General features: G+C 39.9%; 1 protein-coding gene across 3 annotated transcripts in view; it reads right to left on the bottom strand.

The window, feature by feature from the left end:
• Positions 1–19,246, bottom strand: part of plppr5b (phospholipid phosphatase related 5b) — a 68,411-nt gene that overhangs the window by 6,467 nt on the left and 42,698 nt on the right. For all 3 annotated transcript variants that reach the window (XM_061239408.1, XM_061239410.1, XM_061239409.1), the window contains exons 5-7: positions 13,730–13,862; positions 9,142–9,392; positions 3,838–4,014 (exon numbers count right to left, since the gene is read on the bottom strand). In XM_061239408.1, the coding sequence (XP_061095392.1) occupies positions 3,838–4,014; positions 9,142–9,392; positions 13,730–13,862 (561 nt within the window). The remainder of the gene's footprint in view (positions 1–3,837; positions 4,015–9,141; positions 9,393–13,729; positions 13,863–19,246) is intronic.

The following is a 19,246-nucleotide window of genomic DNA, read 5'->3' as shown; positions in this document are numbered from 1 at the left end:
TCATCGGTTTTCCACATACAGTGGAGTGTCTTTAGATAGCTTGTGTTGTGAGAAATTGTTTGGTGTCATTGGTGGCTTCGTACACTGGTTGCTGAATAAAGATCTTGTAGGAATATACCACAGGTAATGCAAGTTATCTGTGAGTCAGCATCCAGCTGTGCTACAAAGGTTAACCAGATTTGTTAGACATACAGAGATAACATCAGCAGGGCCATTGTTGTTACCGCCGTCTTGTGACTCTTTATTTGATGATTTGTTGTTTTTCCTGTAAACCCTGGGTATATGGAGGGAAAGTTAGAGGAAACTCGATAATACGACCTCCTGTGCACCATTTGCGTATAGCCATTCATATTGCACCTTTCCATGTAATTATATTTCTGCACTGCACATTGTTGAATAAATTGTATTAATTTGAACCTGCATCCTCTTGACTCGCACCACTGCACACTTAGCAGTTTAGAGTCCTAACAGACATAGACAACCTAGGATACCTGCACCCCGTAGTCACTCGCCTATAAACCAGTGCTGTCACAAGATACATACTAAGTGTATCATTGTAGGCTATACAGGCCACAGGCACGTCCGCGTCTACATAGATAGATAGCAATCATTTAGAGCCACACTATTGGCAGACATTTGCAGTTCTTCTGTTGTTAGAACACAGGAGCAGTTGAACTTATCTTTTGGAGTCAGATAAACAAGAACAACATTAAATTAACCCTGTTCCAGTAGCATTGGTCAGACTACACGTGTTTCCTTCACCTCTCAAATACTTCCACCTTTTGGTGTATTTGGGGGGTTCTTACAAATTAAACCACATATTCATTGTTTACTTTCAAATGTGCTTGAATACAGAGCCAAAAGAACAGAAATTGTAACACTGTCCAAATACTTATGGACTGCACTGTATATCTGCATTACAATGTAGGATCTTTACTAAGCGATCTGAACAATACTGGTAGTAATGGTACATATTATCTTGACTGTCCTAATCAAGTACTTCCTGTTCATTTTCTTTCAGTCTCTTCTTGAATATGATAGTACTGTCTACTGTGTTCTGTCTGTTACCTAGAGCCAGTTGCCAGGGCAACTATTGACTAAATGGTGCCACTGCCTCATAGAGGAAGGAGAAATACCTGCATCATGCAGCAATTATAATATCAGCACCATTTCTAAATTGGCTAAAAATAGTGATCGAATAGCAGGCAATACTTATTCAGAGCACATTTTACATACATTTCAACTTCTGTTGCAATTGAATTATTTTCATTTTCACTTCCAAATAGTTTAGATTGTTTAGATTGTTTAGGTTTAGATTGTGTGGACATACAGTATTTGAGGTAAATCTGTCTCTTGATATTCACCATAGATATCTTTGTGAAGCTACTGATATGGAGAAACAACCCGCCTCTAAAAACCAAAAACCTCCACAATGATGCAGATGCATAAGATACAATCAGAAGCATTATGCATGATGGAAAATACTATGAACATTTAATTATCTTTTCATTGGATAACTATTGGTCCCTCACCACTGTCCAGTCCCACTAGTTTCAGAGCCCAACACTGTAAGGGCTTAGTCCTAGACTAAACTGAGTTTTAGTGAATTTAGAGAGAATCATCATTGTGCCCCCCTGTTCAATGACTCAGCCTCCCCCATTTAGCTGAGTGTAGTCGGCAGCTGTGTGTCCCCTTTGCTCCCTGTGATCTGGCCCGGTTTCATTTCAATCAGCATAAGCCTGATTACAATCTTGTTATCCAGAAATTGAAGAATATCAAATCTAGGTGATAGAACTATTGGGTGATTTCAAAACTACCTCACCAACAGCACTTGGTATATCCCTGGATTAAGTCAGATTCACACAATATTTATAAAGCTGTTCCACAAGAATCACTAATTTTCCTGTAAATAAATGATATCCGTGATATCCAGTTAAATATAATTTATCGGCAGATGATTCCACTGTCTCCTCTAGTGTATGTTTTACCAACTGTATATTGTACATAACAAGTCAGAGAGGGCTGCAGGAACATTGCAGATATTAAAATTTGAAGAAAAATATATTCCCTCTGCCACTCCAGTGATAATGAGAGTTAGCTTTAGTGGAGCTCTGTCTTTAGAGTAAACACATCTCCTGAAATCACTGTGTTAGCGCATCCTGCTGTGAGCTTTTGCTCAGCTCCCCTGCAAATGATCTGCAAGCTCTGTCGACTTGATCTCATCTGACTGTACTCCCTTTCTTTCATCCTTCTCTTTCAGAGATGCGTGATCTCTGTAAGAGAATGACTAAAGGCACACGCACACACACACACACACACACACACACAGTTGGCTCTTGAGATTTTCTTACAAGATGACTCTTTACAGTATGTACAACAGCATGCAAGCATCCTGACTGTGTGAACAGGAATAGGAGGATAGGAGGAAGTGTAAACAGTCGAACGGAAGTAATGACACCGGTGAAGTCAATAAACAGACATTAGCATTGGCGAGAGTCTGCCTTGCATACTGAACACCTGTCACAATCTGACCTAATGTAATGCCAAGCATCTTTGGTCTTCATATTCCAGGAATTCCCTCTTCCCATCGGCACAAAGCATGCCTGCAGCACTGCGTCAGCCCAGGAGGTTATAGAGCACAGCCGATATAGAAACCCAGCCAGTGAGCCACATCCATCCACATTTTCCCTGTGTTATTATCACGCCCATAGACACCTTCAGCCCCCAGGAGTTCAACCGTTCATCCCTGAGACCTCTCCAGAGACTAAGCCCAAGCCATTTTACCACCAAGGATTGCTGAGTGGAAGTTATCAGTGTATTCGAATTCAACAATTTATGGGTAAAAAAAAAAAAAGCACAGTTCCCGCCATGCATGCGAGCAGCTCATCGACGAAAGCAGCCGAGCTGTGTACGGCGTAAAGCAGGGAAGAGATCGTGTCTTATCTGCACAGCCACATTTCGATCTGCCTTAAGCTGTGCCCATCGTAAATGTTTGTCGCCTGGCTGTGACACAGTGGTCTGAACTCATATCTGTTTCCTTTCTGAAGTGGGGCGTGAGAATCAGAGGAAACACATCTCCGGCTGTCTCCGCTCTGTGGCTCGCAATCGGCCTCGCAGATCGGACCGTGGAAAGTCTATTAAAAGCGGCAGGAGGAGGGGGATGGTAAGCTCCGTCTAACGGGAGCAGCGTTAGCAGCCTCAGTGTTTGCGCACTGGCTGCTCGCTGGCTACGATTCAGCGATTTATCAAGTCCTTTATTTAGTCCAAGAGACTGCAAAGTGTCTATGAATAATTTGCTTCTGTTCGAAGGAAGAAAACAAAATCAAGGTGCAATCAGCTGGAGATGCCTGAGGAACCCTCTGCAGATGTCATGCTGTATCATAAATCACTGTGTATGATAATAATCACATTCCGCAGATAAACTGATGCCCTCAGAATAATCTTTATGGGGTGGGTAGAGGTGTAAAAATTATATTGCTGATATATTCACTACTTTTAATCAATTAGTCATTAATCTTGGTGCCAACAAAGCAGCATGAAAATGTGCTCTAATTTTCCATTGACTGCTATTCTGTTCAATTGCATTTAAGTTACAAATACTAGTATACATTTGGCAGTGTAAAATTAGTTGCAAATGGTTTAGGTTTTCATGGTTTTCATGAACCTATTGACCATGACTTTTATGCACTTAATTGTTGCCACATGATTGGCTGATTAAATATTTGCATTAACAAGCTGGTGTACAGGTCTACCTAATAAAGTGATCACTGAGTGTACATCACACCCCACTAAACACATAGAAGAACAAGGAAGCCATGCACAGAAATGGGCTCTTACCAGAAAAGTAGCTATAGCCACTCCTATAATGAACCCTGCGATGACGTCAGACCAGTGGTTCCTGTACTCGGCCACTCTGTTGATTCCAGTCAGGAAGGCCAGGCACATGAGGCCCAGAGACAGAACAGGCTTTGCTAGTCTGGTTCCTTTGGCTTTCACTGTGCAGGTGATATACATCTACAAGAAGAAGCAGACAGCAGCAAAGGAAATGCATCATTACCATTGCGCCAATCAAATCAATTAGCTGCAAAGGTGAACACAGCAGCGGTCTGCCTAACAAAGCAGAGCATGTCTGGTGTATTTGAACCATTGAAATACTCTCTCTCCAAACCCCCGCCTTTGCGCCAAGCAGGCTCAATCGAGCAGAGATTACTATCTGAATCCATTTGACCCAGGTCTGACACAGTGTGGATGCATGCATGCCCAGAGAACGTGGAGTTTTCAGTTTGACGGTTTGTGTCCTCTCTATCCCTCTCTATCTACCGCCCTGCCCCCCCCCCCCCCCCCCCGGCTGTGCCAGGCCACAGGGAGCAAAGGGGACACACAGCTGCCGACTACACTCAGCTAAATGGGGGAGGCTGAATAAAACAGATAAAGTGCCTCCAGCAGAAGACGTCCACCTGCCAGCTGGGCGGGAAAGGCAAGACTGAAGAGCTCGCCAAGCATCTCGCTTAAAACAGCCGGCTTTGATTTAGCGCTGCATTAATGTTGTATTTATTCATCCTCAAAAGGGAGATCACGACCAAAGACTTCTTATAACCGTCAGTCTATAATAAAAACAGTACAGTGCTAAAGCATTTTTTTATAATTATTTCAAGTTGAATTGACATTAAAGGGTCACATACCAAGCATAGAGGTACATTTCTGGGTCATTACCACTGCCTTAACATTGAACCAGCATGCATAATTCTACTCGCTACAGCTGACAGAACAATACAGGATTATCATCTGCTGACATACCTCTATAAAAACACATATGCTTTTTCCAAATGTGGACAAGCATAATTCACTAGCTATTGTACGAAGATGTATGAGCATTTTCTGGTTATCACATCCATATCATAACACAGTATTAAATATTTAACTTGTTAGCTAAACAATGTCCAGATGGTGAAAAACATACATGTTAGAATCCGATAAGAAGCTACAGTCCTTATCCAGTTTAGGGAGGTGTTCTTAATGACATTAATTACTAAAACATGAGAACAAGAACATGACCATGTGAACATGAAAACACAGCTTGGAATCAAACACACTCCACACAGTGAAACACACAGTGAGATAATGGCTGTTTATTACTATAAAATTACAAATGCAGTACAGTAAATCAGACCCTATCAATATACCAGTAAAAAGTATGTAGTACTACCTTGGCTTGGTATTGGTATATTTGAATACTTGCAAGAAGTTTCTTTCCTGGAATACAGTGAATTTGCATCTGCAGTCTCTGCACCTTCCCCCTGGGGAAAACCTTTTCCCAGGCAAGTTATTCATGACCCTATTCCTTATTTGTCGGATTCTGGGGCAGAGGCTGATCTTATGTCAGCTTCAGCTATATTAGATTTTTATATTGACAGAGTATTAAAATCTGTGGGAGCACCATGCTAAAAATGAGCTGCCATTTGGTGGTATTTAGTATAACCTAATCTGAGTGTCTACAAAACCAAAACAGTATGATGTTTTTTATATTGCGTTAGAATACCTTATTCTGTTAAATGTATGTTTCAGGTTTTGAGATATGTCAAGCTCCATCCTCCCAGCACACAGTGTTTAAGGACCCCGTTCTCCCATACAGAATGCTACTATAGTGGCAAGATGTTGCAGACTTGAACTGTGGATTCAATCATTCTGTTCTTAACTCTTGACTCACAATGAAATGGATATGGTGATTATTTTCTTCAGAACACAGTTTGGGGTGTTCAGCGGTCACCAGAATGAAGGAGAAAAATTGTGATCGAGTTGATAAAAGTAACACCCCATTTTCTTTCAAAGTCACAGTTTGGCAAAAGTGAATTAAATTCAGACAAACTGCTTCTGAATCCCATCCCTGTTCAAACCATTCATCCCTGCCGCTGATATTATTGCTAAATGATGATTTCACTCTTGTCTGTGCGGAAAAATGATGTGAATATGGTTGGCTGGCCTCACAGCTGCTGAAAAGCTGTTGATACTCCGTCGGGAGACTGTTCACACTCCCTTGGGAAGCACTGGGCTCTTGTGTATCTTGGTATCATTTATTTGTAACTGTTAATTGCATAGCAGAGAGGCATGATGCCAATGCAGAACTGCAGGGGGCTTACTGTACAAGCACTGCATGGACTGAAAGCCCTTTTACAGACTGTATCTATTTAATTCCTTTTCAGAAACAGGCGAAGGCCTGTAGGTCACTGCAAGGTCATAGGTGGGTTCTGTTTCTGGGATACACCACATTAGTGTTTTTATGTGAAAAAATGGAATTTCACACTGCTTATAGCTACATTTACCATTCGCAAACATGCTGTGCTCACTCCTCAATGCCAGAAACCAGCTGCATTTTCATATTTCCCTAATTTGTTCCAACAGTACATTCTGATCCTTTCATTCAGAACATTTTTTTAAAAACCTTTTAAACAGTGATTAGTCTGCATGATTTTCTTGGCACTGACTTTTTTTTTTACAATACCATCTGCTGTTTATGAAGTGTCTAGCAATTTTCTCTAGTGCACCTTTCTGCAGCAATTACCCTTTCCACCACTCAGTAAGTGTATCGCAGCATCTCTGACTATTGTACAGCATATTAAATACAATATAACATAATGCCTGTAAATTATTCTGTAATTTATTTTTGCTACACAGTTTATCTTTGTATGCAAATCATATTCAATGTTAATTAGGTTGAGCTTTCACAGTTTTATTGCTGTCAGTTGGATTTTCTATGGATGCAAGTCATGTGTGGCTAATTTAAAATCTCTCTTGCCCCAAAGTGTTACACAAATGTCTAACAGAAAAAGAACACTGTATTTCATTAAGTTGCAAAACTAATATCTAATCCAATGAAATGGACATATGATAATATTTTGGCATATTTGGAAGACACTGAAAATGAATCCCGGAATACAAACTGTTAAAAACACAATTAATTTCGATTCACTTTGCAAAGACAAATTCAACAAATTGAATCAATCTTTCCAGTTCACTTTTGTCTACAAGACCTGCTGTAAACTGATTCATTGAGAGATATGAAACGGTCTCCTTGAGTACGATACAAATTCTCCTATAACATTCCATCATGCATCAATAAAGCGAACGCAGTCAATGAGCAGGGAGCAGGGATATGGAATTACAGTGTACACCTAGCAGACAAATCTCCTATCTTGTGTTTTGCATTTATACTCTACGTCTGCCGCAGGCACATTTAGTCCTTATTGTTCAAAAAGGAACGGCTTCTTAAAGACGACAATGCAAAAGCAAATTAATTTGAAAAAGGGGCTTTGAAAAACCTCATCACCTTTAGATAAAATCTCTGCTTTGGCAGATTATTAAAAAACCTATATGTTCAAAGTGACATTTTATAGCGGTATGTTCCAGATTTTCTAAAGGTGTACCATGACAGTGTACACCGTGTGACAGTATTTTAGGAATGCAATACATATTCAGTGCAGCTACTGTAACTCTGCGTGCCTCTTGACACATTAGGCAAACGTTTTTTGGGACACACCTCCTATATTTTCTATGCTGAACCGTACAACATTAGGAATGTTTAATAAAAATAAAACAAATATTTTGACTGCAACACATTTTGGTCCTCCAAGATACTTATTATTTCAAAAAACAAAATGTAACTTTTTTTTTTCTCCCAGGTCTCAGGAGGAAATAGTCAAAGTTCGTAATGCTGAAATCTAAACTGGGAAACTGTCTATACTGTATGTTTTTTCCTATTGCCTTTGAGGAGAAGCTATTATTAGCTTCTCCTCAAAGCTAATCCTTGATCCTCAAATTCATAATGATCCATAATGATAAAAATGAAGTAACAAAATATAATCATCATCATAAATTTGAGGTTTAACAAGGACCAGCTGAAAACAATGAAGGGGAAATTCTGACCTACATAAACATTTTCTGCTTACTCTACAAGACAAAACAGTCCAAGAAAACACACTGGCCACTGGGCAAGAAATCAAACGCTACACACTTCAACTGAAAGAAGAAATACAGTAAGGCAGGCTTAGAATGAGGCCGTTGGATTTATTGATTTTGGAGAGCCTTATTTACCACAAAATCAACTACTCTTTATTGAATACAAATGCACCTAGACCAGGGTAGAACCAACAGCTATGACTAATAGCCATGCACCCATAAATGCTATGCTATGGGGCGTCCTTGAATACAGTACATGTGTTACAGAACAGAAGCGCTGATATAAATAAATGCAAGGACTGTTTATCCTGCATGCATGTGTCTGCCAAGTAAATAAGTAATGCCCCTTGCTATATCATGAAGAAGTACAGTACCACTCGTACAGACTCTGGCAGTGGTTCAGACTAAGACTGAAATGGTTTCCCACCTATTGCAGCTATCAGGCTTTTCAGATTGGAAAAGAATCAACAGGATAATCTTTGCAGCAATGTGCTCAGTCTGCTTAGTGTTTAGCTTAGTGTTTAACCTGGTTTTCAATGAGAATTGGAAACGAGCAGTCGGTCGCCACGCTGGTTTTCGGCGTTCTTTGAGGCTCCAAAGCAGTACTGTTTTGAACAAGCTGTACATTCGTATCTCACTGTATTTCTGTTTATCTCAGGTCCTTAAAACCGTGTTTGCTCCAGCTCACTTGAAGAATGTGGAGCATCCATCTTGCGCATTTGCAATTCAAATAGCGCTGAGGGTGATGTCACACTCACTAAGAGTTACATGGGAGTGGAAATGCGGGATCCAAACTGCTTTGAAACTAGGGAATACAAAGCAAAGCTTGTCGCGCACAGATGTCAGAATAAATGAATAGATTTCCACAAAGATAAACCAACCCTGCACTTCCCCATAAAAACAAGCAAAACACTAGACTGCTGACATAAGTAGCGGTATTAGCACAGCGTAATGCTCCGTTACTAATTGCGGCTGGCAATAGTAACAGCCAAACATGGCTGAAATGGCTGTGACAAAAAAAAAAATGCAACCTTTAGATAAACACAGAAGAGGTCCCTGAACACGATAACAGATGGCACGTAATTACAAATATGTGTTTGAGACTTAAACGCGCAGATTAATGGCGGCTGCTGTAACGTTGCGGACGGAGAGAGGGTATTACGGAGCGTGAGTGCTCGGCGTACTCACGGCCAGATAGAGCGCGGCATAGACGCTCAGCGCCGCCTCCTTGGAGGGGAAGGTTTTCCGCGCGCGCAGGATGTCGTCCTCGTTGCCCGTGCAGGCCTCCTGGTGGCTGATGAACCGCAGGGCCTGCTGGCAGCCCAGGGCCGTGTAATTGGGTTTACACACGGTGAGGAAGTGAGGGGCCAGGTTCCCCGTCACAACCTGGCCCGCGTTCACGAAGATATCCGTGGTGAACAGGCCAAATGTGTACACACCTGCGGAGAGAGAGAGGGGATCGCGCCGGAGAGAGAGAGAGGGGAGAATCGGTCAGCAGATGCATTTTGCATGGCCGCTACACATTTCCCGGCTGCGTTCAGGTGCGCCGGTTAGCGAGAGCAGCTTGCACATTAATCTCGCTCGGCTGCAACATTGCTCGTTGTGTAGTATGGACATAAATCAAACCAAAATTAGACATTGGACATTAGCCCATAAAACTATGATGATAGGAGGATCTACAATCATTCTGGTTGCTGGTAGAGGACATTAAAAGCTCCAAAACATCAATCTTAGCAACACCTACTCGAACAAGGCCATGAAGACAATGTTAAAATTACGTTTGACCAAGGAGAAAATATATTCTGTATTAGTCTAACCCTAGCAACAGCATATTCACAGTTCACAGTTGAGAAGAAGACCATGTACATTCAGATACAGTATATACATAGAGGTGTTAGTGCATGCAGTACATCTTGACAAGTGAAATGAATGGAAATATAGTTTTTTTTTAAACACATTTTGCAAATGATGATGACAGGACAGGGTTGTATTCATATTTAAAAACATCTTCACTACATGGAATAAATTGAGTCATGTAATAGACCTCGGAGCTATTCTTCCTGTAATTACTACAGCAAAACTAAGGCATTTTCCTCATCACTGCTGCGTTAAACAGGAAGGAGCATCCTGAGATGGCTGTCCCATCCCTCCTGCCAACACTCAGCCAGCGATGCTGCGTGATTCACCAGAGAGAGGCCTTACAATCGCTGTCAGATTTGAGTTTCATTGCAGCCACTCTAGCGCGTGTGTTCCTGGTTAAACAGAAATCAAAGCAATGTGCAGCAAAGCGTCTCTCACAATTTTCCTTTCTGTTCCCGCTGCACAAATGGGACTTTCCAGTCACTGCTTTTTCACAAGGAGAGCTGCCGCAGGGTCTTCTTTCCAGTGTCCCCTGCTGTCGAGTGCATCACCTCCACGATGACTCATTACATAAACAATAGGCTAAACTGAATGCACAAACTCGGCAGTTTGATTCGATTTCAAATCCTGCACTGCAAAAAGACAATACATCCTTACGAACATGGTAGCACTGATGTTATTTTTAATACCTTTCAAAGTTCAAAGTTTTCTGAAGCAAGAGAATTGAATTAGGTTACCAGCTTAATAAAGTGAGATTTCCCCCTCCAGCTGCACTGAGAAGAAAAGTTTGTGTACATGCACAATACAAGATATAAAAATACATTTCGCTCCCAGCGCAACTAAAAGGAAAATCTCACCTTATTAGCTTGGCAACTTAATTCAATTCTCTCGCTTCAGAGAATTCCAAAAGGTCATCTCTTTAAGTGGCATTAAGCTTTAAAGCATGTTTATTGTTATTTGAACAGCATGATTGTACAGTGCCATGAAAAAGTATTTGCCCCCTTCCTGATTTCCTCTTACTGCACATTTGTCACATTCCTTTCAGATCTTTAGACAGAGTGAGTAGACAAAGGGAACCTGTGTAAGAACATAACATTTTTTCAATTATTATTTCATTTATTTAATGAAGAAAGTTATCAAAGGCCCATATCATCCCTGTGAAAATGTAATTGCCTCCTTAAACGTAATAAGTGGTTGCACCGCTTTAGCAGAAATAAATGCAACCAAATGCTTTCTGTAATTTCATATTAGTCTTTCACATTTCTGTGGAGGAATTTGAAGCATCCCGACACCATCACACTACCATCACATCTAGCCATCTCATGGCATCTAGCCATGTTGCTTTGATAATATTGACACTGACTGGAGTCACATACATCACACTTCACATTGCAGTGAGGGGGTGTACACTTATATAGTTATAGCTGCAAATCACTCAAAATGCATTGACTGGGCTCCGAAGCAGCTGGATAAGTTCTCAAATGAAATGTAGGAGACACAATGTGTGACTATGTTTAAATAACTGTAGTTGCAATGTTACCATGGAAACATTTTACTGTTTTCATAGCGGAATTCCCTATGAACATACACTTCTCATCCACGTGGGTACTTTTTTGTTGGAGCTGTCAGCTTTAAACAACTTAAAACAGTTTGTAAACCATTTTTGTTTACTCACAGGTGTTACTTGTACCTGTGAAAGCAGTGAAGCTGTTCTCGATTATGTCACTCCCTGACACCCATTTCTCTCAAACCATTTTCTTCTTTAAACATTCGATGCTAGCTTTCCCAAGGAAATGTGTTCAAACAGACGTCAAGAGATGATAATGTGGGTAGGGAGGATGTAAATATACTGTATAAACCTTTATAATTTCAGAAATCTTTGTGAATTACGAATGAACATTGCCTTACACACACAATTGTTTAAACTTTCCCAAGGTGAGTGAGCAATTATGCAAAAGAGCTGAAATTTTCAGGGCCAAAAACAATTAAATGCAATTTTATTAATTACCGCTAATGGACAAAGAGAAACAATAGAAATCAGCAAATCCCACTGATTCACCTATTTGGAATTATATTATTTTAGAGTACGACTCAAGTGATTAGCAAGGAAGAAAACGGTCAATTTACAACACAGTATACATTATAAAACCTGTAATTATTTTTTTTTAATCTGTAATTATTGCAGAACAGTTTCTCTGACTGAGTTAAAGTAAAAGGAAAAAGGCTGTGAAAGTCATTCCCTTTGGAGGAAAAGGTCTTTCATTTTTTTTACAAAGTAAGGAGGCACTTGTTAATTGGATACGTACATGAATGCAGTTAGAATAAGAGAGTACCAAGTAAGAAAGTACACTCACTGAGCACTTTATTAGGTATTTGTTAGATTTTTTTAACTTATTGGTCTCATACTGTTAGCCTATCCACTTAAGAGGTTTGATGCGTATGTAGTGCTCAGAGATGCTCTTCTGCATACCACTGTTGTAATGTGTGGTTAATGCTCGTGTCACCTTCCTGTCAGCTTTGACCAGTCTGGCCCTTCTCCTCTGACCTCTTTCATTAACAACATGTTTTTGCCTGCAGAACTGCTCTCACTGGATGTTTTTTGTTTTTCTCAAGAGACTGTTGTGCAGAAAATCCCAGGAGATCAGCAGTTTCTGAGATACTCAAACCTGTCTGGCACCAACAATCATTCCATGGTCAAAGATCACTTTTCATTTGGTCTGAAAAACTGAAACTCTTGACCATGTCTGCATGCTTTTATGCCTGACAGGCTGATTACATTTTTGCTGATGTACAGGTATACCTAATAAAGTGCTCAATGAGTGTATAATTTTGTAACTGATCAATCAGTTTTAATCAGGAGGGACCAACATGCACGTCACAAAAAAATGTTTCAGGTGGAGAACCAAACAAAGAGATTATAATTATTCGAATTTTAAGCAAAATGAATGGTTAAATAATTATCCAAAATAATTCCTCAGACAAATCCCTTTCACATCTTTTGGAACAAACCAGTGATGAGAGCATCATTAACCCTTTAGCGTACTCTCAACCTTATATATTTTCAACGAATCAAAAGGACAAAGCCCCTATGAAAACCTTCCTAAATTCTCTCAACCAAAGCCAAAACCCCCTGGGATTTGGGCAGAGCCACTTCATATTTGGCTCAGGACTGAAAAGGTTAATGTAAGCTCAGGTAGCCTTCCTCAAAGTGTGGAGGAATACCTGCTGTAAGATTTGTGTACTGTAAGCATTATGGTCAAATACTATATGGTGCTGCAGCTGAGGATTCTGAGACAGTGTTTTCATCTGATCGCCCTCTCTTAAAACCTCTCAGTTATGCCCTCAGATCCCTCACAAGAAATCCCCGGCTCTTCCGGACCGAGCAGCCATCGCCTGAGGCACCAGAAAAGACCCGCATTTAGCTGCAGACAGAGTGCAGGGTTTTACAGAATGCGCGGATGAGGAGATGCGAGGGATTTGCATAATATGTGCATAATCACATGGCATCAGATGGAGAGAGAAAAATAGGAAACCTGAGCAGTATAAACATATTTAATGTTTTACACACACTGTGTGTGAGTATCCTGAGACGTATATACACAGATATTAATTGTAGTTCCTGTAGGATCTTCTTCAAGGATCACAGTCGTAATCTGCTTTGGATCTGTACCCTTCTCTGATAAAGGCACTTAAGAATGTAAGGACACTGCAAGCGGTCTCCTCTCTCTTAGCCTTGTCATCCTACAAGGTCGGGTGCTTCAAAATCTTCTGCTAATGGAGGATGCGTGGGAAGCTTGGAGACATGGCCGGGCAGAGTTACCCTTTTCCATTGCAGGAAGGAGTCTGACAGCGCACAACAGAACAGCACAGGAAAATTGTTACAAAATGTTTTTTTTTTAATGAAGATGTGACATACCCAGGAAGCGGAAAGTCCTACGCACAAGAGGGTTGAGGTAACAACAGTCTCCTGTGACGATGGTCTTCTCACGGCTGTCGAGATCTTTCGAGGTATACTGCAGCAAAAACAGGATGGACTCTGTAACGGATATCTAAAAAAAAGAGAACACATGGTAAGCTTATTAAAACAAAAAAAGGCAGAAAGGAGTTGTTGGTAATTGTTGCTGTTGTTGAAAAAACTCATCTTAACATCCAGGCTCCATTTATGAACAACAGTTCTTGATGGCTACAGTTCGACATGCAGGAGTAGTCATATTTGCAGTGTAACAATTAAAAGTAATATTGGATCCAGAATGAGGCATCAGTCACAAATAATTACTTGCTCTTCTGTAGAGAAATGACAAAACCTTCTTTTTTTTTTACATTACATACGACATGGTGTGTTCTAGCATTAGAACCAAAACACAAAATTGAAAATATGATCTCTGAGAGAACCTTGATGAGCTATGCACAGCAAACTATTTCTAGAATTGTTGTAGCCTGAGAATATTATTCAGTACACAGTACAGTGCCCACCATAATGTTTGGGACAAAGACCCATCATTTCTGTATTTGCCTCTGTACTCCACAATTTGAGATATGTAATAAAAAAATCACATGTGCTAAAAGTGAAAATTGTCTATTTTGTCTATTTGCTGGCTAGATGGATTTAAGTCGTGAAGGGTCCAATATATCAAATGAGCGTCGATCCACAGTGCTGCTGCCAGCTATGCAGTAGATATGAAAATAATTGTTTCACCTGACACATTTTCCTGTTGAACTCGATGGAAAAAATATTCAGGAAAAACACATTTTATACCTTGGTCCCTTGATGACTTAAAGCAGAGGTGCCCAATCTTATCCTAAAAGGGCCGGCGTGGGTGCAGGTTTTTGTTTTAACCCAGCAGTAACACACCTGATTATACTAATGAACTAATCGTGGTCTTTAATCAAGACCTTGATGAGTAGAATCAGCTGTCTTAGTACTGTGCTAAAACAACAACCTGCACACACACCGGCCCTTTCTGGATAAGATTGGACACCCCTGACTTAAAGCCATTCAGCCAAAAACTTGTTTCATACCGTATCAGCATAATTTAGAGCTGCATCTAGTCCCATCCCCTCATAGAGATCCATTAAAATGCAAAGAGTTTAGTATCGCTTGTAGGACAACCTGAACATAAGATATCCAGACTCTGATGATGTTGATAGGTCACAAACATGGCATGCAAAGGATATGCAACAAAATACTAAACATATTACATGACTACATTCATTTACATTGCTGTGTCCCATATACTATGTTGCCCTGAAATGGAAAGAGGCAAATAAATAGTTGATGGATGTTTGTCCCAAACATTATGGAGGACATTGTAAGTAAGTGAGCTTTCTTTTTTATTTTGAAAGAATTGATTGATAACATTTAATGGTGTTAATATCTAAATAAATAAAATATTTATGTAATATATGAAATAAATGTATATCAGTTACGTGGTAACTGAACTAACACCCCCAATTAGGAGCACCCCAAATTAACCATAACCACCCCTAGCACATGGATACATTTTGATGGTGCTAACTTGATTTTAGCCTACTGGCAATCAAACTGTAATAAACAAAAGACAATAAATTCAAATAATAAGCATTCTTATTGATTTTTGTGACATTAGCACAATTTGTAAGAAGAAGCAAGCTTCCATCCATCCTGTTTCACCACTGAGGAATCAGCAGCATGATTAGACTAATTAAATTGTTTTGCTAAAAGTAAATACGGGTAGTGTGTGTAACAGCATCTACACTACATCTATTATGTTTTCAATGTATAATCAGTTGACATATGTTTACAAATGGATATTGTGTAGGAGTATTTGGTAGTAATTAGTAAAGATCCCCCAAAAACACTTCGGAAAGAGAATAGTTTTCTCATAATCATTTACAATAACGCAATGAAGATATATTTTTACCTGTTATCAGAAAATTGTAGCCCAAATCTGTTGATGGTGGCTCGATCCAGCATCATTGATCGTTCAAGTAACATAAAAGCTAAATGTGAAGCAGCTAAAAACTATTTGTCCTCATTCTTTCAGGGCTGTTTCTATAAAGCATGTGGTCCATTTAGTAAACACCATCAAGAGCTGTGCAGGTTTTTAAGTGCCAGACTTATCCGGTACATGAAGGACAGCTCTGTCAATATGCGGCATTCAACTTGTTTTTTGCGGCATGCCTGAATAGCTGTCTACACATGCTCAATTGGGTGAGGTGTTCAGTCCTTGGCATTGTCTGATGAATCTGTCCTTACAGTCTGAATTTAATCATGTGTAACTTCAAAGCACTTTCAAGTGGATCAATAGAGAGATACTGCATTGTACTAAATATTTTCAGTTTATTGTATCCATTTTAAGTTTTTTAACAATTGCTTCACCAAAGTAAAGATCACTAGGAAGCCTGTGTCAGATAACACTTACTGTAGGCCAACTCATAAGCACCTTTCTACATGCCTTATGTTATATAACCTTCCTGTTCAGGGGTCTAGTGTGAATGAGAGTCGTATTGGCATTCCAGAGAAGCTCCTACAAATTGCTGACTGTAGACCCCAGAACAATTTCTGAAATGTTCTGTGTCCACTTAAGGAGCCATAACATTAACAGGCCTGGTTAAGAAAACACAAGTTGCTTTCTTAATGCTCCAAAATAAACAAATTAATTTTCACACACAAGAGTTTGCAGAGAATAGTGTGAAAAACCAAAAACATCCTGTGAGCAGCAGTTCTGCGGGCAGAGATGCCTTGTTAATGAGAGAGGTCAGAGGAGAATGTCAAGACTGGTTAAAGCTGACAGGAAGGTGACAGTAATGCAAATTACAACAGTGGTATGCAGAAGAGCATCTCTGAACACACAACATGTCAAACATCTAAGTGGATAGGCTATAGCAGCAGAAGTCCAAAAAATAAGTCCAATAAATACCTAATAAAGTGCTTAGCGGGTGTATTAGACTGATCCATTCACTGCTCACATGTAGAAGCTGCAAAGATGTAAACTGACCTGTCAGAACAAATAAACCCCATTCAAGGTCAGTGTTTGGATTAAAATATTCACAGTGTCCTTGGTGTAATTTATTTAAATCGCCTACTAGAGGCTTAGTGAATATGCAGAACTGTTACCCATATGTCCAGTTGATATCCATCTTTTATTTTTGGGACACTTAGTGTAAGTTCTGCCTTTCCCTGGTCCTGACTGGTCCTGTAATAGGCCAGGGCAGTACTGGAGCATGCATACGAGATTCAGGGTATGTCTGACATGAAATGTGTGTTATTATAGTTATTTACATTACTTTGAATATACACTCAGTGAGCACTTTATTAGGTATTTATTAGACTTCTTTTTTAGATGTATTAAGACTTCTGCTGTTGATTGGTGCATTGTGTTCAGAGATGCTCTTCTGCTTACCACTGTAATGTGTGGTTATTTGCATTCCTGTCAGCTTTGACCAGTCTGGCCCTTCTCCTCTGACCTCTCTCATTAATAACGCATTTCTGCCCACAGAACTGCTGCTCACTGGATGGTCTTTTTTGTTGTTTCTCTGCAAACTCTAGAGACTGTTGTGCGTGAAAATCCCAGGAGATCAGCAGTTTCTGAGATACTCAAACCAACAATCTTTGGCACCAACAATCATTCCACGGTCAAAGTCACTTCAAATTTTTTCCCCATTCTGACATTTGGTCTGAAAAACAGCTGAGATTTGATGCATTTAGTTGCTGCCACACCTCTTGACCACTCTTAGTGGCTGATAAAATATTTTCACCAGCAAGCTGGTGTATAGGTCTACCTAATAAAGTCGTCACTGAGTGTATTATTTGGTGCATGTGTAGTAGATACACCCCTCTGTGAAAATGTATGGTTATTTCAACCATTCCCAGCCCCTTTACATTTACTTTATACTATCCTGAAATGACCTGCAAATACATAATAACCCCACCGCATATTTACAGCTTCCAAATTCTTCAACTTTGTTTAAATGAATAAATAAAAACTATTTTTACCAGCAAGATGTCAAAAAAGGTCCAAAGAATTGTTGCGCATACAGCACACCTGTGTTACTTTGATGCAGGAAAACAAATGTATACCTAGAATATAATTCAAAGATCGTGAAGAAAGCTGTTTGTCAAACAGCTTTATTTCCCTTTTTATTTAGCGTACTGCAGTTTTTGCATTCCATACACAACCCAGATGCACCCTGGTATTCACTCTCATACAGTGCCACAGTGAACACAGCCAGGCAGCTAGAGCCAAGAACAGATGTAAGCATTATTCACAAGTCACTGATAACAGCAATCATGCCATCTTGGCCCACATGTCAAACAATGTACCACTGATGAGACACCATGATGCAGAGGAAGTGCATTTCTGGTCTCCTTATCAATAACATTGAAAAGAACCTCCGAAACAAACATACAATTGGTATTTACTGCAGAAGACGGCTACCTTAAAGTAGAGTCAGGTTGTGTGAGCCAAATGAAATAATATAAATGTAGATATAAATTAACGCATATTTGGATCATTTGCAGTATCTAACTGTGCCACCAGACCAGATTATCATTTCAGCCTGATGTGACCACTTGCTCATTTTGCTAAAGCTGGCCTAATCTCAAAAGCTAAATTAGCTGTCACTTCCTCTTCACTCTTCACTGCATATGTGGGTATACAGTATATGGATAAATATTCAACTTTCCTCTCCCTATCTCTAATTTTAATCGTGTAAGAATATGTTCCTTAACCCCTTAAGTGGCTGGGCCGGTGTGGGTTTTTTTTGCATTCATTCCTTTTTTCACAGTGTAATTTTCTAATATTATGGTAACACGATATACAGTTAGAAATCATTAAAACTCACGGTTCCTTTTGTTTAACCTATTTTAAGATGCCATTGCTTTAGCAATAACAGTTCCTTATTTTGTAACATGTTGGTGCCAAAACAAATGTGGTTTTGCACTTTTCCCCTTTTCCCTGGTGCAGTAGAACTGCCACCTCACAGCAAGGAGGTCCTGGGTTCGAATCCCGGTCGGCAGGGGCCTCTCTGTGTGGAGTTCTCCATTTATTTAATGAAAAAAGTTACCAATCAACTCAATCACCCTTGTGAAAAAATAATTCCCCCCCTTAATTATTCAATCAACCAATTGCCCAAATCCAATTGATCATTAGACTTCCACTGATTGACCACAGGCAGGCTTGAATCTGAATCTGAACCACAAACTGAACCTTACCATCAGAGTGAAGTAGTCACCACAAAGTTTCAACAAGCACACTGTACCACAATCAAAGGAAATTCCCGAAGAGATGAGGGCAGGTAAACGCTGCTTGGTTGATTTTTAGGTGCTTGTGATAATTTACTTGTTAAAAGATCCAGCCAAGTTTGAATCTCTTGACTGTGGGAATCATGTATTTTGCCAGGGATACCCCTAATGAAGCACTGTCATGTTGTACTTTCCTTGGATATGAGCAGC

This window comes from Conger conger, chromosome 4 (assembly GCF_963514075.1).
Source record: "Conger conger chromosome 4, fConCon1.1, whole genome shotgun sequence".
Classification (NCBI taxonomy): Eukaryota; Metazoa; Chordata; class Actinopteri; order Anguilliformes; family Congridae; genus Conger; species Conger conger.
Note: the sequence above shows the minus strand (reverse complement) of the source record. Positions and strands in the feature narration are given on the sequence as shown.